At 45.3% G+C, this 13,377-nt stretch overlaps 2 protein-coding genes across 2 annotated transcripts; one reads left to right on the top strand and one right to left on the bottom strand.

Moving 5' to 3' along the window:
- The first annotated feature begins 529 nt into the window (after window positions 1-529).
- LOC122171832 (endogenous retrovirus group K member 7 Env polyprotein-like) lies at window positions 530-5,647 on the top strand. The gene is made up of 4 exons (XM_042839607.1): window positions 530-682; window positions 778-949; window positions 1,837-1,952; window positions 3,138-5,647. The coding sequence occupies exon 4, from the start codon at window positions 3,942-3,944 to the stop codon at window positions 5,331-5,333; it is 1,392 nt and encodes a 463-aa protein (XP_042695541.1). The 5' UTR covers window positions 530-682; window positions 778-949; window positions 1,837-1,952; window positions 3,138-3,941; the 3' UTR covers window positions 5,334-5,647.
- Window positions 5,648-9,433: 3,786 nt separating this feature from the next.
- On the bottom strand, window positions 9,434-11,776 carry LOC122171829. Its single transcript, XM_042839606.1, has 2 exons — window positions 11,248-11,776; window positions 9,434-9,753 (listed from the first exon to the last, which is right to left on the bottom strand). Exons 1-2 carry the CDS (start codon window positions 11,720-11,722, stop codon window positions 9,434-9,436), a joined length of 795 nt encoding a protein of 264 aa, XP_042695540.1. The 5' UTR covers window positions 11,723-11,776.
- Window positions 11,777-13,377: the final 1,601 nt, after the last annotated feature.

The raw sequence follows: 13,377 nt of genomic DNA, 5'->3' as shown, positions 1-13,377 counted from the left end.
ATTGTGAGATAATGCAATATAATCCAGTGTCATTGGAATCGAAGATAATAAATCACATAAATGAAAGAGGGTGTCTGAGAGCAAGGGCCTTACTCTAATGTTGTAGGTGAGACAGCCAGGGAGCACAGAGAGCCAAGGTGGGCAAAAGCAGAACAATCTTGTGACTCCCAATCAGTTTTGTCTTTCCCTCTGAATGAAAAATGGAAAAAGAATAATAAAGCCTTCTGGGAGCTGCAGTTTGCTCTTCTCTTCTGAGAACAGAACTGCAGCATTGAATCTTTAGCTCCCAGCAGGTTACATGATGCTATGATGCGGAATACTGATAACAAACCACAAAACCACAACATGAGGCCAACCTGAACGGAGCAGAGTGGGGGAGCATTTCCACAGGGGCTTGGCAAATGCACAAGAAAACTTGCACCACCTACTCTCTACTTGGGGATTTCAGGTGGAGCCTGAGGAATAGAATTCTTGCTGAAGTGATGTACCAGCACCATTATGTTCTCTAGAAATGCCCTCCCAGGCAAGGTCCACCCTGCTGGGAGTTGGGAAAAGTCAGAGGACGAGGATGAATTTTGCATGGTTCTGCCAGGCTGAAGCAAGTCTCTGATCTCTTCCAGTCCCTGCTGTGCAGAACAGCATACAACTCAGAATGGACCACATGCCCTCTTCACAGCTCATGGTAAAAATGGTCTTGTCTCCAGGGAGGAGAATTCCATGGTGTAGAGGAGAGTTTCATGGTGTGATCTCTTTTATCACCTTGTCTTTCCTCTCAAGCCCCTGAATTCAGCCCCTCCTGTAAGAGGATTTGAAGAAGACTGTTAAGCAAAACAGACCTGGCTGGCCTGAAAGGGTCAAACAGGGAACACGCGGCCCCTGCTGAAAGGGAAGGACTGCCATGTGAAACATGCGGCCCCTGCTGAAAGGGAAGGACTGCCATGTGAAACTGGTAAGCATAAGCTACAGCTTCTTCATTCCGTGACCAAGAGCAGAACATGTTCTGTGGAGAGAACGCCTTTTGATCACTGTACTGACCATAATCCACAAAGAGCTAATTAAGTGTTGGAAATAACCAAGTAATTTTGTCAGGACGGTATCTCTGATAAAAGCAAAATTTATTCGCGATTGCAATGGCGGGCGTCCCACAAATAGGAGCGCGCCTATGGACACAACATGACAGCCTTTATACCCTGTTTTCTCCCCTTTGCCTCCCCCTCCCCTGTTTCCCCAATGGCTGGGTACTCCAGGTTCACAATCTTATCAGAAGAATTTACATTTGCTATTTACTTGTTAATTTATTTGTTATCTGGTGCCAGTCAGTAATCATCCAAGATGTCTCGGTGCTCTCCTTGTCTTGTTGATATGGTGATTTTCTTTAAAGTCATCATCGTTAAACAAAGATCACTGGGGGATGATGTCAGGCCTTCCCAATGTCTCTTCAGGCGCTTCCTCGGGCATGCCATGGCTTGTTCTCTGGTTTGCTCTCATGCAGGATATTCTTGCAGTGTATGTGGCAAAATATACATATATACACCTATACACAGAGTATGCATTCCTGGGAAGGTTCGTCTATACGATAAGTGATGTAAACTTATCAGAGATCTTCCCCAAGTTAAGTAGAGGGACTCCCAAAAAGAACTATGATAGCGGAGATCATAAAAATAAAAATAATATTATACAATTCTAATGCAGAAACAACACTTGATTCTCACATTAAGTAATGATGTATTGCTGTCAGCTGCATGAATGTTATCTGATTTAAGTATTGTATACTCCTGTAGCTAAAAGAATATAAAAACTCTGTAACAACAATAAACATTGCTTTTGTGCCATCAGAGCCTAAGCCCGTCTGTCCCAGGCGTCTTGAGCTGCTCTCCGTCATTTGGTGCCGAAACCCGGGAATCTCGGACTCCAATGACAAAGGCGTCGCTTCCTCCCACGAGCCGCGGTTGGTAAGTTGAAATAGGGAGGTAAGGACTAGGGAATTGGACAGATTGTTAAATAAAATGGAACAAGCTGCAAGTACTGAACGAGGCATTTTTTCTGCAATGCTGAAATCATTATTAGTTGCCCGAGGAGTAAAAGTGACTCGGGGTCAGATTAGTCGTTTTTTAGATTTTATAGAGGAAGTATGCCCCTGGTTTCCCAGGGATGGAACTATTAATATTGAAACTTGGAACAAAGTAGGTGAAAGACTCCAGGGCTATTATGCTGTGCATGGTCCTGAGAAGGTACCTATTGATACCTTTACACTTTGGACTCTAATAAAAGAATGTCTCAGAGGAGACACAGGAGATGAGAAGTGGCAGCGTAACAGAAAAGTTATATTCTGCCTTGCCGCGATCAAAATCTCTTGATCATATCCCTTCGTCTATGCCATCAGCACCCCCACCCTCCCCTCCCCAATATGAGCAACCTTTGATTTGTAAATTAGCAAACGACTTGCCGCCTTGTAAACCTCCTGGCACTAACATAACAAAGGATATTTTACCCCCTGATGATTGGGGAGAATTAGAAAAAGAGGCTGCTGAATATCACCATAAGGATTTAGCGGCTGTATTCCCAGCGTTACAGGTTGCTAATGCCGCTGTGCAGACACAACAGATAGTCGATCAGGCTCGATCACATCCCCTTGCTGTTTTGCCTGCCTTTCGAGCAGGGCGAATGCCTCCACCACCGGGTGTAGATGCTTTGCTTATGCAACAATCCTCTATGCAATTGGCTTTGAAAGAAGCTAGGAAAGCTGAGGAAACAATAGATGAATTTTCTGAGCAACTTTTTCCGTCTCAAGTTTTCCCTGTCATACAGCGTCAACTTGCAAACGGTGGCATTCTGAATGATTCTGAGCCTATTCCTTTTAAACAACTGAAAGAACTTAAAGCTGCTAATATTCTTCCCCCTTCTGACTGGAAAAGCTTGGCAAAGGCTGTGTTAAGTGGAGGTGAATATTTGCTTTGGACTTCCGAATATGCGGAACGGTTCTTCTTGTGCCCCTTTATTACCAGTTCCTCATTTTGGAGTGAACCCCAGAGGATTAATGCCTAATGATTTATGGCAGATGGATGTCACGCATGTACCTTCTTTTGGAAAATCTTCTTATGTCCATGTAACAATTGACACTTTCTCTCACTTTGCAGTAGCCCTCAGCCTTGTCTGGTGAAAAACTCTCTCATGTATGCAACCATCTTTTGCATTATTTTAGCGTTATGGGAACACTGAAATCATTAAAAACCGATAACGGGCCAGCTTATGTAAGTAACGGTTTTGCAACCTTTTGTCGACATTTTAAAATTTACCATAAAACTGGAATTCCACATCATCCAGAAGGCCAAGGCATAGTAGAAAAATTTAATCATTTACTGAAAACTCAACTAAAGAAAATAAAAAGGGGGACATGAGGAATTAAAGATACTCCGTCCTCTATGTTATCACATGCATTATTTGTTCTAAATTTTTTGACATTGGATGATGACAGAAAATTGGCTGCGGATAGACATTGGAGTAATAAAACAAGAGATAAACCAATAGTATATTGGAGAAATCCAATGGATGGTAAAACTTATGTTCCTGATCCTGTACTAATTTGGGGCAGAGGGTATGCTTGTATCTTCCCTACAGATGAGCCATCACCACGGTGGATCCCTGAACGACTCATTCGACATGCCGAAAACCAAGATGGGAAAACTGCGGAGGAAGATGCAGAGACTGACACTAACCCAGACATGGGAAAGAAAGATGCAAGTGAGAATACGACTCGTGGCCCTAATCCTTAGTACCTTTTGGATCCTACATCATGGCTGTGATGCAGAAACATATTTGGGCATTTGTACCCAATCCTCCTATCATTCAATTCAATATTCAGATATTCAGATATTCAATATTCAGATGGACACATAATAGAGTTCTCTGCAAGTTTTAATTATTCTGGAAAGGTTGATGGTATGCCTATATGTTTTCAGATAAATCAAACACAATCCCTGTGTGAGAAAGTGGTAGTGCAGCAAGATTGGGATACCAACGTTTCAACAGGAATTCATTGGGCTCTGAATTTTCTCTATATAGATTTAGCTAATGGGACAAGGGGTTCTGGAACGCCTCCCTTAAATTTTCCTTTATGTCAAAGCACAATCACTCCAAAAACAGAATTTGCACCTTTATGGAGAGCATGTCGAGCTAACGAAACGGTGTGCATTGATTCCACTATCTGTGATTGGAATATGATAGGAAATCAAGGGCGACCAATTAATTTGGTCTCAGGAATTTGGACAAAAAACAATCATACGTTCTATTCTAATTTATGGAAAGCAGTCGCAGCCATGGAAAAAATCAAAGCAAAACGATTAAACTTGACTTGGATTCAAATAAATAATAAATGGGCAATGACTGCAGAGAGTCATACAACTGAGTTTTATATGCGAGCTTGTGTTCCAGAACCTTATGCCTTTTTAAGCGGACCGCTAAGTATTGTGAATAGCATAGTGAGTTGTACCGATTGTGTAATCTCTAATTGTCTTAATAGTAGCAGTAGTTCCTTCTTGTTAGTGAAGCAACCCGATTATGTCTATCTTCCTGTAAATTTGACACATTATTGGTATGCTGATAAGGGAATGGAAATTCTCCAAGAAACTTCTTTGCAATTGATACAGAGATCTAAGCGAATGGTCGGATTAATAATAGCCGGAATAGCTGCGCTCATTGCTGCCATAGCAGTAACTACAGTAGCTTCTATTTCTTTAACAACTAGTATTCAGACAGCAGCTTATGTTAATGAATTATCAATTAATGTATCTAAAGCATTACAAAATCAAGCTACATGGGATGAAAAGATTGAACTGCGTCTCAATTCCTTAAAAGATACAGTAGACATCCTGGGAAGACAGTTACAAATTATAGCTACTCGTGAATCTCTCTTGTGTCATGCAGAATACCGAGCTATCTGTGTGACTCCTGTTGAATACAATAATACCAAATTCTCTTGGAACAAAATACAAGATCATCTTCAAGGCATATGGAATAATGCAAACACATCATTAGATCTTAGGGAATTGAGACAGCACATTCACGATATGATACAATCACACCATATAGATCTTTCAGTAGCAACTCAAACTACTACATTTATAAGTGCTCTAAAATCTGCATTTCCGTCCTTCAAATCATTTAGAAAAGGAATTTATGGGCTGATAGTCATTGCCATAATGATAATCATAGGAATTCTTGCTTGTCCATGCTTGATGAAAATGATAACAAATAGATTCCAAAAATTACGTATAAATCTTAAAAAATTGGAGATGGAAAACACAAAAAATAAACCACCACCACCTCTGGTCTAATAAAATAAAAAAGGGTGGAATGAAGAAGACTGTTAAGCAAAACAGACCTGGCTGGCCTGAAAGGGTCAAACAGGGAACACGCGGCCCCTCCTGAAAGGGAAGGACTGCCATGTGAAACTGGCAAGCATAAGCTACAGCTTCTTCATTCCGTGACCAAGAGCAGAACATGTTCTGCGAAGAGAATGCCTTTTGATCACTGTACTGATCATAATCCACAAAGGGCTAATTAAGTAATGATGTATTGCTGTCAGCTGCATGAATGTTATCTGATTTAAGTATTGTATACTCCTGTAGCTAAAAGAATATAAAAACTCTGTAACAACAATAAAGATTGCTTCTTGCGCCACCAGAGCCTAAGCCCGTCTGTCCCAGGCGTCTTGAGCTGCTCTCCGTCAAGGATTCTCTGCAGATCTATGAGCGCTCAGAGGAAGCAGCACTGCCAGGAGAGAGCTGGGTACCCCTTCCATTGCCCCTCAGATGGACCTAATCTCAAGGAAGGGAGGGAAAAGAAAGCTCTGCTAGTGCTGGCATGCAGAAGGAAATAGAGCATAGTGCATGCTCTATTACGTGTCAGACAAAACAGAGGCTGACAGAACACCAAAGTGGGATGAGAGGCTCCTGCATCCAATTTGAGCTGTCGTCTGTGAGTATCTTGCCAAGCCAAAAAAATTATATTTGAAGAATAGAAAAAGGCTTCTGCAATGATATGTGAAACACTGGGCCCACACAGATCAGTGTGGACAGGCAAAGGGACAAGAATGGTTGGTAAGAGGGAAGGACTGGAAGGAGGTCTGAGATGATTGAGATGGTCTTCTCTGCCTCATATTTTCTTTTCTAGCATTAACAGCATCATGAGAAAACTGGTGGAAAAACCAAGGCATGATCTAATGCTTCCCAGCATTTTTTTCCCAATAATTCAAGAGCAGTTTTTGGAGGAGAGAATTTGATAGGGAAAGAGTCTCCAGGAGAGAAGAAACGTCATCAGCTAAAGTCAGTGATTGCTTCAGGCAGTGATGATGAGATATCTGAGGTGCGTGCTGAGACTGATCCTTCTGCACGTGTCAGAGAGCCTCAGAAAAACACACATCTCCACCAAGAGCCCTAAGAGAACAAAGCTGCAGAGCTGCAGGAAACGACTTGGCAAAGAGACCAAAAGAATAAATTGAGGAGGAGAATACGCTTGTCCTTAGCATGGCTGGTGTTGGGGTCCTCCCTCCTTCAGCTGTTATACGTGTCTCTTCCTCAGCCTAAATCTTCACAGCTTGGAGATGTGGTGACTCTGGAGCACCCGTGCCAGGGAGGCTGTGTTCCTGATCTGAGCTTCCAGTGGAGTCCTCCCATCTGTTGCAATAAATATCTGCTCTTTAGTACTTGCCTAATGGACACTGTAGAGTTTCTGATGTTCTGCCCCACTTACCCTCTCCTCAGGACTCCAGTTATTTGGAAATTGTAGCTTTTCTTATGGGAACAGATGTCCCCCCCATATTTATACCACCTCTCCCTTTTCCTTCCTCCATCGCCTGGCAACAGTATAATTTCCCCAGGTCCCCAGAAAGAGGCAAGGAACCTTGCAGTAAAGCAGTCCCAGGTGTCTGTCCGTGGTTGGTTGGAGTGGGCCAATATGCAACTGAAGTGAGGAACTAGGCTCCAACAAGGGCTGTAGAGTCTCTAAAGGACTTCATCAAATCTCTGTAATAGAATAATAATGTTAAAAAGAAGAAGAATAAAAACATACTCTGAACTATATGTTAGAAAAAAATACTGCAGAGCTATCTCATCCCATCTCAAAGTCTGCTTTCTTAAAAGATCATTGGGATAAAAATTTAAAAAAAAATCCCTTCCACACATAAACCTGTTGTAATCTCTGTTTGTCCACTTCTTCCTTCCAGCCTATAACAAACATAGAAAATGCAACTGTTCTTACTCTTCTTCCTTCCCACTGAATCTTAGAATTATTTGGGTTGGACAGGACTAGTAGAATTGGTTCATTCAGATTCTCAACTTGGAGAAGATTTCATTAGATGAGGATTCCTGGACCACCTACTGCACTGCCTAAGGATTTTCAGGGTTAGAAGAAAGAAAAAGAGTTTCCAATAGCTCATCTGAACTTACATGGCTCTAAATGGTATGATTATCATCTGATCACTGTGCACTTCTGAGAAGAACTTACTTCCATCTTTTCCACATCCTTTGTGTTTCTACAACACAAAGGTTTCTTTCCTTTTTCTTTCCTTCTTTCCTTTTGTGAGGAAACAGGCCTGTGAGTTTTTCTCAAAATACCTTCACTTGTGGCAGAAAGCAAGCCTAGATACCGTGTGTTTTACACCAAGGGTGTACTGATTATTTTGGGATCTCATTAAGAGAGGTGAGGAAATTCAAGGCTAATTAACTGACTTCTTGAGAAAAGATAATCAGAAGGCTCTCTGCTGGCTCAGTCTGCTTCCATTTCTCTTCTTTTTTGTCTTAGTAAAAATACCACGATTACAGGTGTTGCCTGGACATTCTTGGAATGCTTGGGCTACTTTTCCTGCCATTCAAAAGATGCCTTTACTGGGGAATGGGAATGGCATAATATATAATACAGCAGTGTAGGAAGCCAGTGCACAGATGTACTGGTTTTATCAGTGTTCCGTATCATCTTGCAGAAGGATACTGGGTGCGGAGGCACAGTGCAGTGCAGAGCTGTACTTCTGCTCCTGTGCTCTCAAGCAGTTCAATTGAGTTCTGACACTCCAAGGAAACTACTATCCCATGAACCTCCACTGTTCCCTACGTGATCTCTGAGTCTGGGTTGAGAGCATTCTGGGTTCCAACAGCATGGTCACAGCCTTTCCCTCTCTCTCTCTCATTTGAGTTATTAATTGTAACTCTCTTTCATATTTTTACTGCTCGTAGTAAATTTGTTATCTCTCCTTATCTTAATTGGGTTAATTTCTTAATTATCTTAATTTCTATTTCCTTCTCTCTGAAAGAGGGGAGAAAGGAAATCCCTTTCCCTGTCACACATGAAACTGTGACAACAGCCCCCATCATTAGTTACAAAGTTATGTATTCAAGAGGGACTTGTCAGAAAATAATCACAGCTACAAAGGATGCCTCTTCATATGGGGCAGATTAGGCCCATTGAAAAGGGTAGCCAGCTCCTTTCTCTCTCATCCCCTATTCTTACCTCCTTGTAGGCAATATGGTGAGTGTGAGGCCCCACCTTGTACCCCTCATTCTCCATAAGGAGTTTTCAGCTCAATGGACATCTCAGTTCAATGGACTTCTCAACTGCTATCAGCTTTGTTCTGTGCCAAATCTTGGGACTGCTTGTCATGAAGAAAACGGGGAGATCTGGCATGGAGAGAGGCTGGACCTGTGCCAATCTAGGGTCTTAGTGGTAGCTATTTAGGACCTAGTGGCACTTCCTGGGTCCTGGCACTACATATGCCTTTGTTCCCTCATGGTGTGGTGCCAAAGTGGTCTTCATCCATCTCCTGCTTCCTCCAGCTCTGCTCTCCTAACTGCATCTCTGACATCAAGAAGTGTGCTGAGACCAGTGCCTGCCATGCCAACCCTGCAGCCCAAAACCTCTGAACTGCAGCTCAAAAGATCCCAGTGTCAAGCAGTACCAGAACTCCACCACTGCTATCAAGCTCTCATCTGCAGTGTTGATCCTGCCTGACACAATTCTCAGTTTCTTCCCACAGAGCACTGTTCCGGGATCCTGCACCTCCACTGCTGCTGGCAGCATCCTCAGCTGCCAGGGAGTGCCAGTCACCCCCTGGGCCTACACTGTCTCCTCAGTAAAGATGATGGACATTGTTGCAAAGACCCTCAGGATCTCACAACATGGCAATGGAAAGAACAATCTTTGAGCTGTTGTTCTAGGAATAGCTGAACATCTTTGGCTTGCTATGCAAAGACACAGGAAGAGGCTACCTTGGTTTCTCCAACAAAATGCTGCATGTCTACAATTTCTCTCTTCTACTCACTCTTACTCTCACTTCTCTTTACAATATCTATCTATCTATCTATCTATCTATCTATCTGTCTATATTTATATATATATATTTCCCACAAAGATCTCTTTTTGATACACCTACAAACTGTCTGGACTAACCTAATTGCCTGCCATTCTGGCCATACATCCAGACCCTTCTGACCAGCAGCTGCAATGAGCCCTGTGTCAGGCAGTGCCAGAACTCCACCATCATCATCCAGCCCTCTCCCGTGGTGGTGACCCTGCCCGGACCCATCCTCAGCTCCTTCCCGCAGAACACCGCCGTGGGCTCCTCCACCTCCGCTGCTGTTGGCCGCATCCTCAGCTCTGAGGGCGTGCCCATCACCTCGGGGGGCTTTGACTTGTCCGGCTTGGGCAGCCGCTCCTGTGGCAGAAGGTGCCCGCCCTGCTGAAGCCGGTGGTCCCGGAGAAATTCTACCATAAACAGCAAATATGGCGCTGGATCAAGAAGGAATCTTCAAGACCCTGCTTTCAGAATACTTGATCACCCTCAGCTGCTCTAGGAAATCACAGAATCACAGAATTGTAGGGGTAGGAAGGGACCTGCAAAGATCATCAGGTCCAACCCACTGCCAAAGCAGTTCCCTACACCGGGTCGCACAAGTCGGTGTCCAGGTGGGTCTTGAACATCTCCAGAGAAGGAGACTGCATGACTTCCCTGGGCAGCCTGTTCCAGTGCTCCGTCACTTCACCTAAGGAAGTTTTTATGTGGGGCATCCTATGCTGCATTTTCTGGCTGTTCCCCCTTGTCCTGTCTCTACACACTGCTGAAAACAGTCTGGCATCGCCACTCTGCCTCCCACACCTCAGATATTTATAGACCTGGATCAGGACTGGATGGAAAGGGAAGTCTGGGCTTTTGGAAAGCCTGGTTTGTGTCTCAGCTTTCTATTCCTCCACCTACCTCTTTCTACTGTTTTTCTCCAATTTTTTTTTTTGCTTTTTTTTTTTTTTTTTTTTTTTTTCCTCCTACTCTCTTCTGAACTCTGAAGATCCCCAGAACCAAACCAACCTCTGCTGGAAAGGCAGGCACATGTCCTGCATGAATTCCATCAGGAAATCAAGCGAATCCTGATCTGTGGAGCCTCTGTTCCACTGTGGGTTGGTCTCTTCTCACCGGTGACAGGTGACAGGCTGAGGGGAAATGGCCTTGAGTTGTGCCAGGAAGGTTTAGGCTGGAAGAATTTTTTTACAGAAAGAGTTTTTATGCACTGGGATTGGTTCCCCAGGGAGGTGGTTGAGTCACCATCCCTGAAAGACCATCTGGATGTGGAACATGATTTAGTGGAGGATTGTTAGGGTAGCTAGTTAGTTAGTAGAACTAGGGTAGTGTGATTAGGTTGCAGTTGGACATGATGATTTGAGGGTCTTTTCTAACCAAGCAATTCTATGATTCTGTGATTCCCACTCTGTATGGCCTCCAGAGATGCTCAGGGAGATTGGCTGTAAGATGAGTGTTTAAGAAAACCAGTCTCAGTTCCCAGAAGAGTGGGAAGTTGTGACATCCTGAAGAGGCTCCTCTCTTGGGCACTAGATGTGGTCACCAGCCTTTGCCTTGCCGTGTTTCTTCCAACAACGACCCTCACACATCCAGCAAAGAGAGAACAAAGACATTGCTGTGCTCACAGGAATAACTAGGAGTGTGTGGGAGGCCACGGAGGCAAACCACCCTGCAGGCTCCCAAGAACAGAGCTCCACCTGCTCTCATCACTGTGACAGAGGGGAAGAATGTGAAGATGGAAGTTGGAATAAAATTGTGTGGATGTCCCTCTGCTGTCAAACATAGCAAGTGCTATCAGTTGTGCTGTCCTACTCACTTCGGACATAACTATCTGACTCAAACTGGACTCAGTCAGTGGCTGCTATGGGTGCAGCGCTCGTTTCTGTCGAGAACTCAGGGCGGCGCACCCCGGTCAGGATGGAGTTTGGCGGCCATGCAGGCAGCGCCCCCTGCGGGCCCGGACGGCACTGTGCCCCCGCCCCGCCCCAAGCGGTTCGTGCCCGGCCGCAGCCCCGGCTCGTCTCCCCGTGCTAGCAACACGCAGTAATACAGCGCCGCGTCCCCGAGCCGGGGCCGGGCGAGCCGCAGGACGCTGGAGAGGCGGTCTGCCGACACCCACAGCTGCCCCTCCGGGTCCGACACCTGCTTGAAGCCTTTAACGGCGCTGACGATTAATGCGGGTCCTCGGCCCGGGAGCTGACGGTACCAGTAGATGATCTCGTTGGACTGTATGTTGGGGTGTGAGCAGGTGATGTTGACGCCTGTGCCCTCTCTGGTCTCTGCCGCCGGCTCCTGCTGCACCTGAGCTCTGCTCACAGCCGCTGCCGAGAAGAGAAGCAGCAGCAAACTCAGAAAATCCATTTTCTTCCACAGAAATTTCATGCAGGAGGAGACAGAGGTGTTCGAGGTCAGAGAGATGCCAATCGTACAGAGGCGTTCGCGACCCCGTCCCCCCGCAGCCCCGCAGTCCGGCCTCGCCGGCGGCAGCCCTGCGCACCCAGCAGCACCGCGGCCAGCCCCGCCAGCCCCGCGGCCCGGCACTGCCGCATCCCGCCGCTCCGCCGCCCGCGCCGCGCTGCCCCGCCAGCCCCGGCTCTGCTCCGCCCGCGCCGCCTCCTCTCCGCCGCCGCCGCCGCCGCCAGCTCCGCCCCGGGCTGCTCCAAACCACCTCGCTGTCTTTTGGATGTCATGTAATGGCATCTAGAGACATCTGCTCCAAGGCACACACTTGATCAAGGAGTGAATGAAGTACAATTGGCCAGACTTCCCTGAATTCCCTTTCTCAGTCTTTCTAAAGACTTTTTTGATGTATGTTGTTCTTTCCTAGTGATGGCTGCCATCACCCAAGCGTCATGACCCCTGAGAGTGAAGGAGAGCAGCATCACTACATCTATCAACAAAAACTGTTGGAGGCTTGGCATCTCATCTCAAGGGTACAAGTATGTCCAACTGGATTATGTTCTCCATAACATTTTGTTCCTTTACAGGGTTAAATATATCAACTCCCATGGATTCTATGAATGAAATTTAGGGGCCTTGTAGGTCTGTCTAGATGACTTGTTATGAAAATGGAGGAAAAAGAAGGGTAAATTATGTTAGGAATTTTCTTCTCACTATTTCCCTCTTCTCATGTTGCCAAGCACATACAATCTCCTTAGCTTTCTTTTTGCTGCAAGAATGGACTTACAGACGCTTTTCTCACTCTTCTTCCCTGGTAAGTAACTCAGGCTGAGCTGTGTGTTCCTTACTGCATCTTTGCATGGGCAGCAGTCTCAGGGTTACTCACAGTTAGCCTGCCACTTTTTGTGTATTTTCTCTTTTTAAATTTTATTTCATTTTTTTTCTCTTCAGCTCAGAGAGGAGCTCCGTGTGACTTCATGCTGGTGTCTCTTAAATACGCATGGATATGGAGTGGGCTTGTCTTGTGCTTTGAGGAGGCTGCCTTCAAAGATTAGCCAGCTCTCCAGCATTTTCCCCTCCAGGGCAGTTTCCATCTTCTGCCACATGTCTTCCTAAGGAGCCTGAGATGACTCTTTTGAAGCTCGTGATTGCAATTCTGCCCTTGGTCAGTCCTCTCAGGATCTTAAGATGCACAGACTCATGGTCACTGCAGTGAAGGCTGTCCTTTCTTCATACCATATTCAAGAGTTTCTCCTTGTTTGTGAGGAAGAGTTCCAATAAACAGTTTCTCTTAATCACTCCATCAGCTATCTGGATTATAAATGTTGTCTCCCTTTGATTTCAGAAATCTCCAGAATTCCTGGTGTCCAGCCATTCTGCCCCTGGGGCAGAATGGGGTGGTTAAAGTCACCGCTGTCTGGAAGCAGGCTCACGTGGAAGAGCTGCATGGGATGGTAACACAGATATGCAGACAAGCCCTGGGAGTCCCTCTGCAGCATCCCAGGTGGTAATCCCTGCCAAGGAAAACAAACACAAGACTTCAGCAAATTGGAGAATCCACTGTCCAAGGGAGATGTCTCCTTAATTCTCACACACCTTTTCTTCTTCCTGTAGTCATAGGGTTTGAGTTCAGCCAC

The sequence above is a fragment of the Centrocercus urophasianus genome, unplaced genomic scaffold, assembly GCF_019232065.1.
Source record: "Centrocercus urophasianus isolate 14NV4802_14NV808 unplaced genomic scaffold, USGS_Curo_1.0 seq_998, whole genome shotgun sequence".
Lineage (NCBI taxonomy): Eukaryota > Metazoa > Chordata > Aves > Galliformes > Phasianidae > Centrocercus > Centrocercus urophasianus.
Note: the sequence above shows the minus strand (reverse complement) of the source record. Positions and strands in the feature narration are given on the sequence as shown.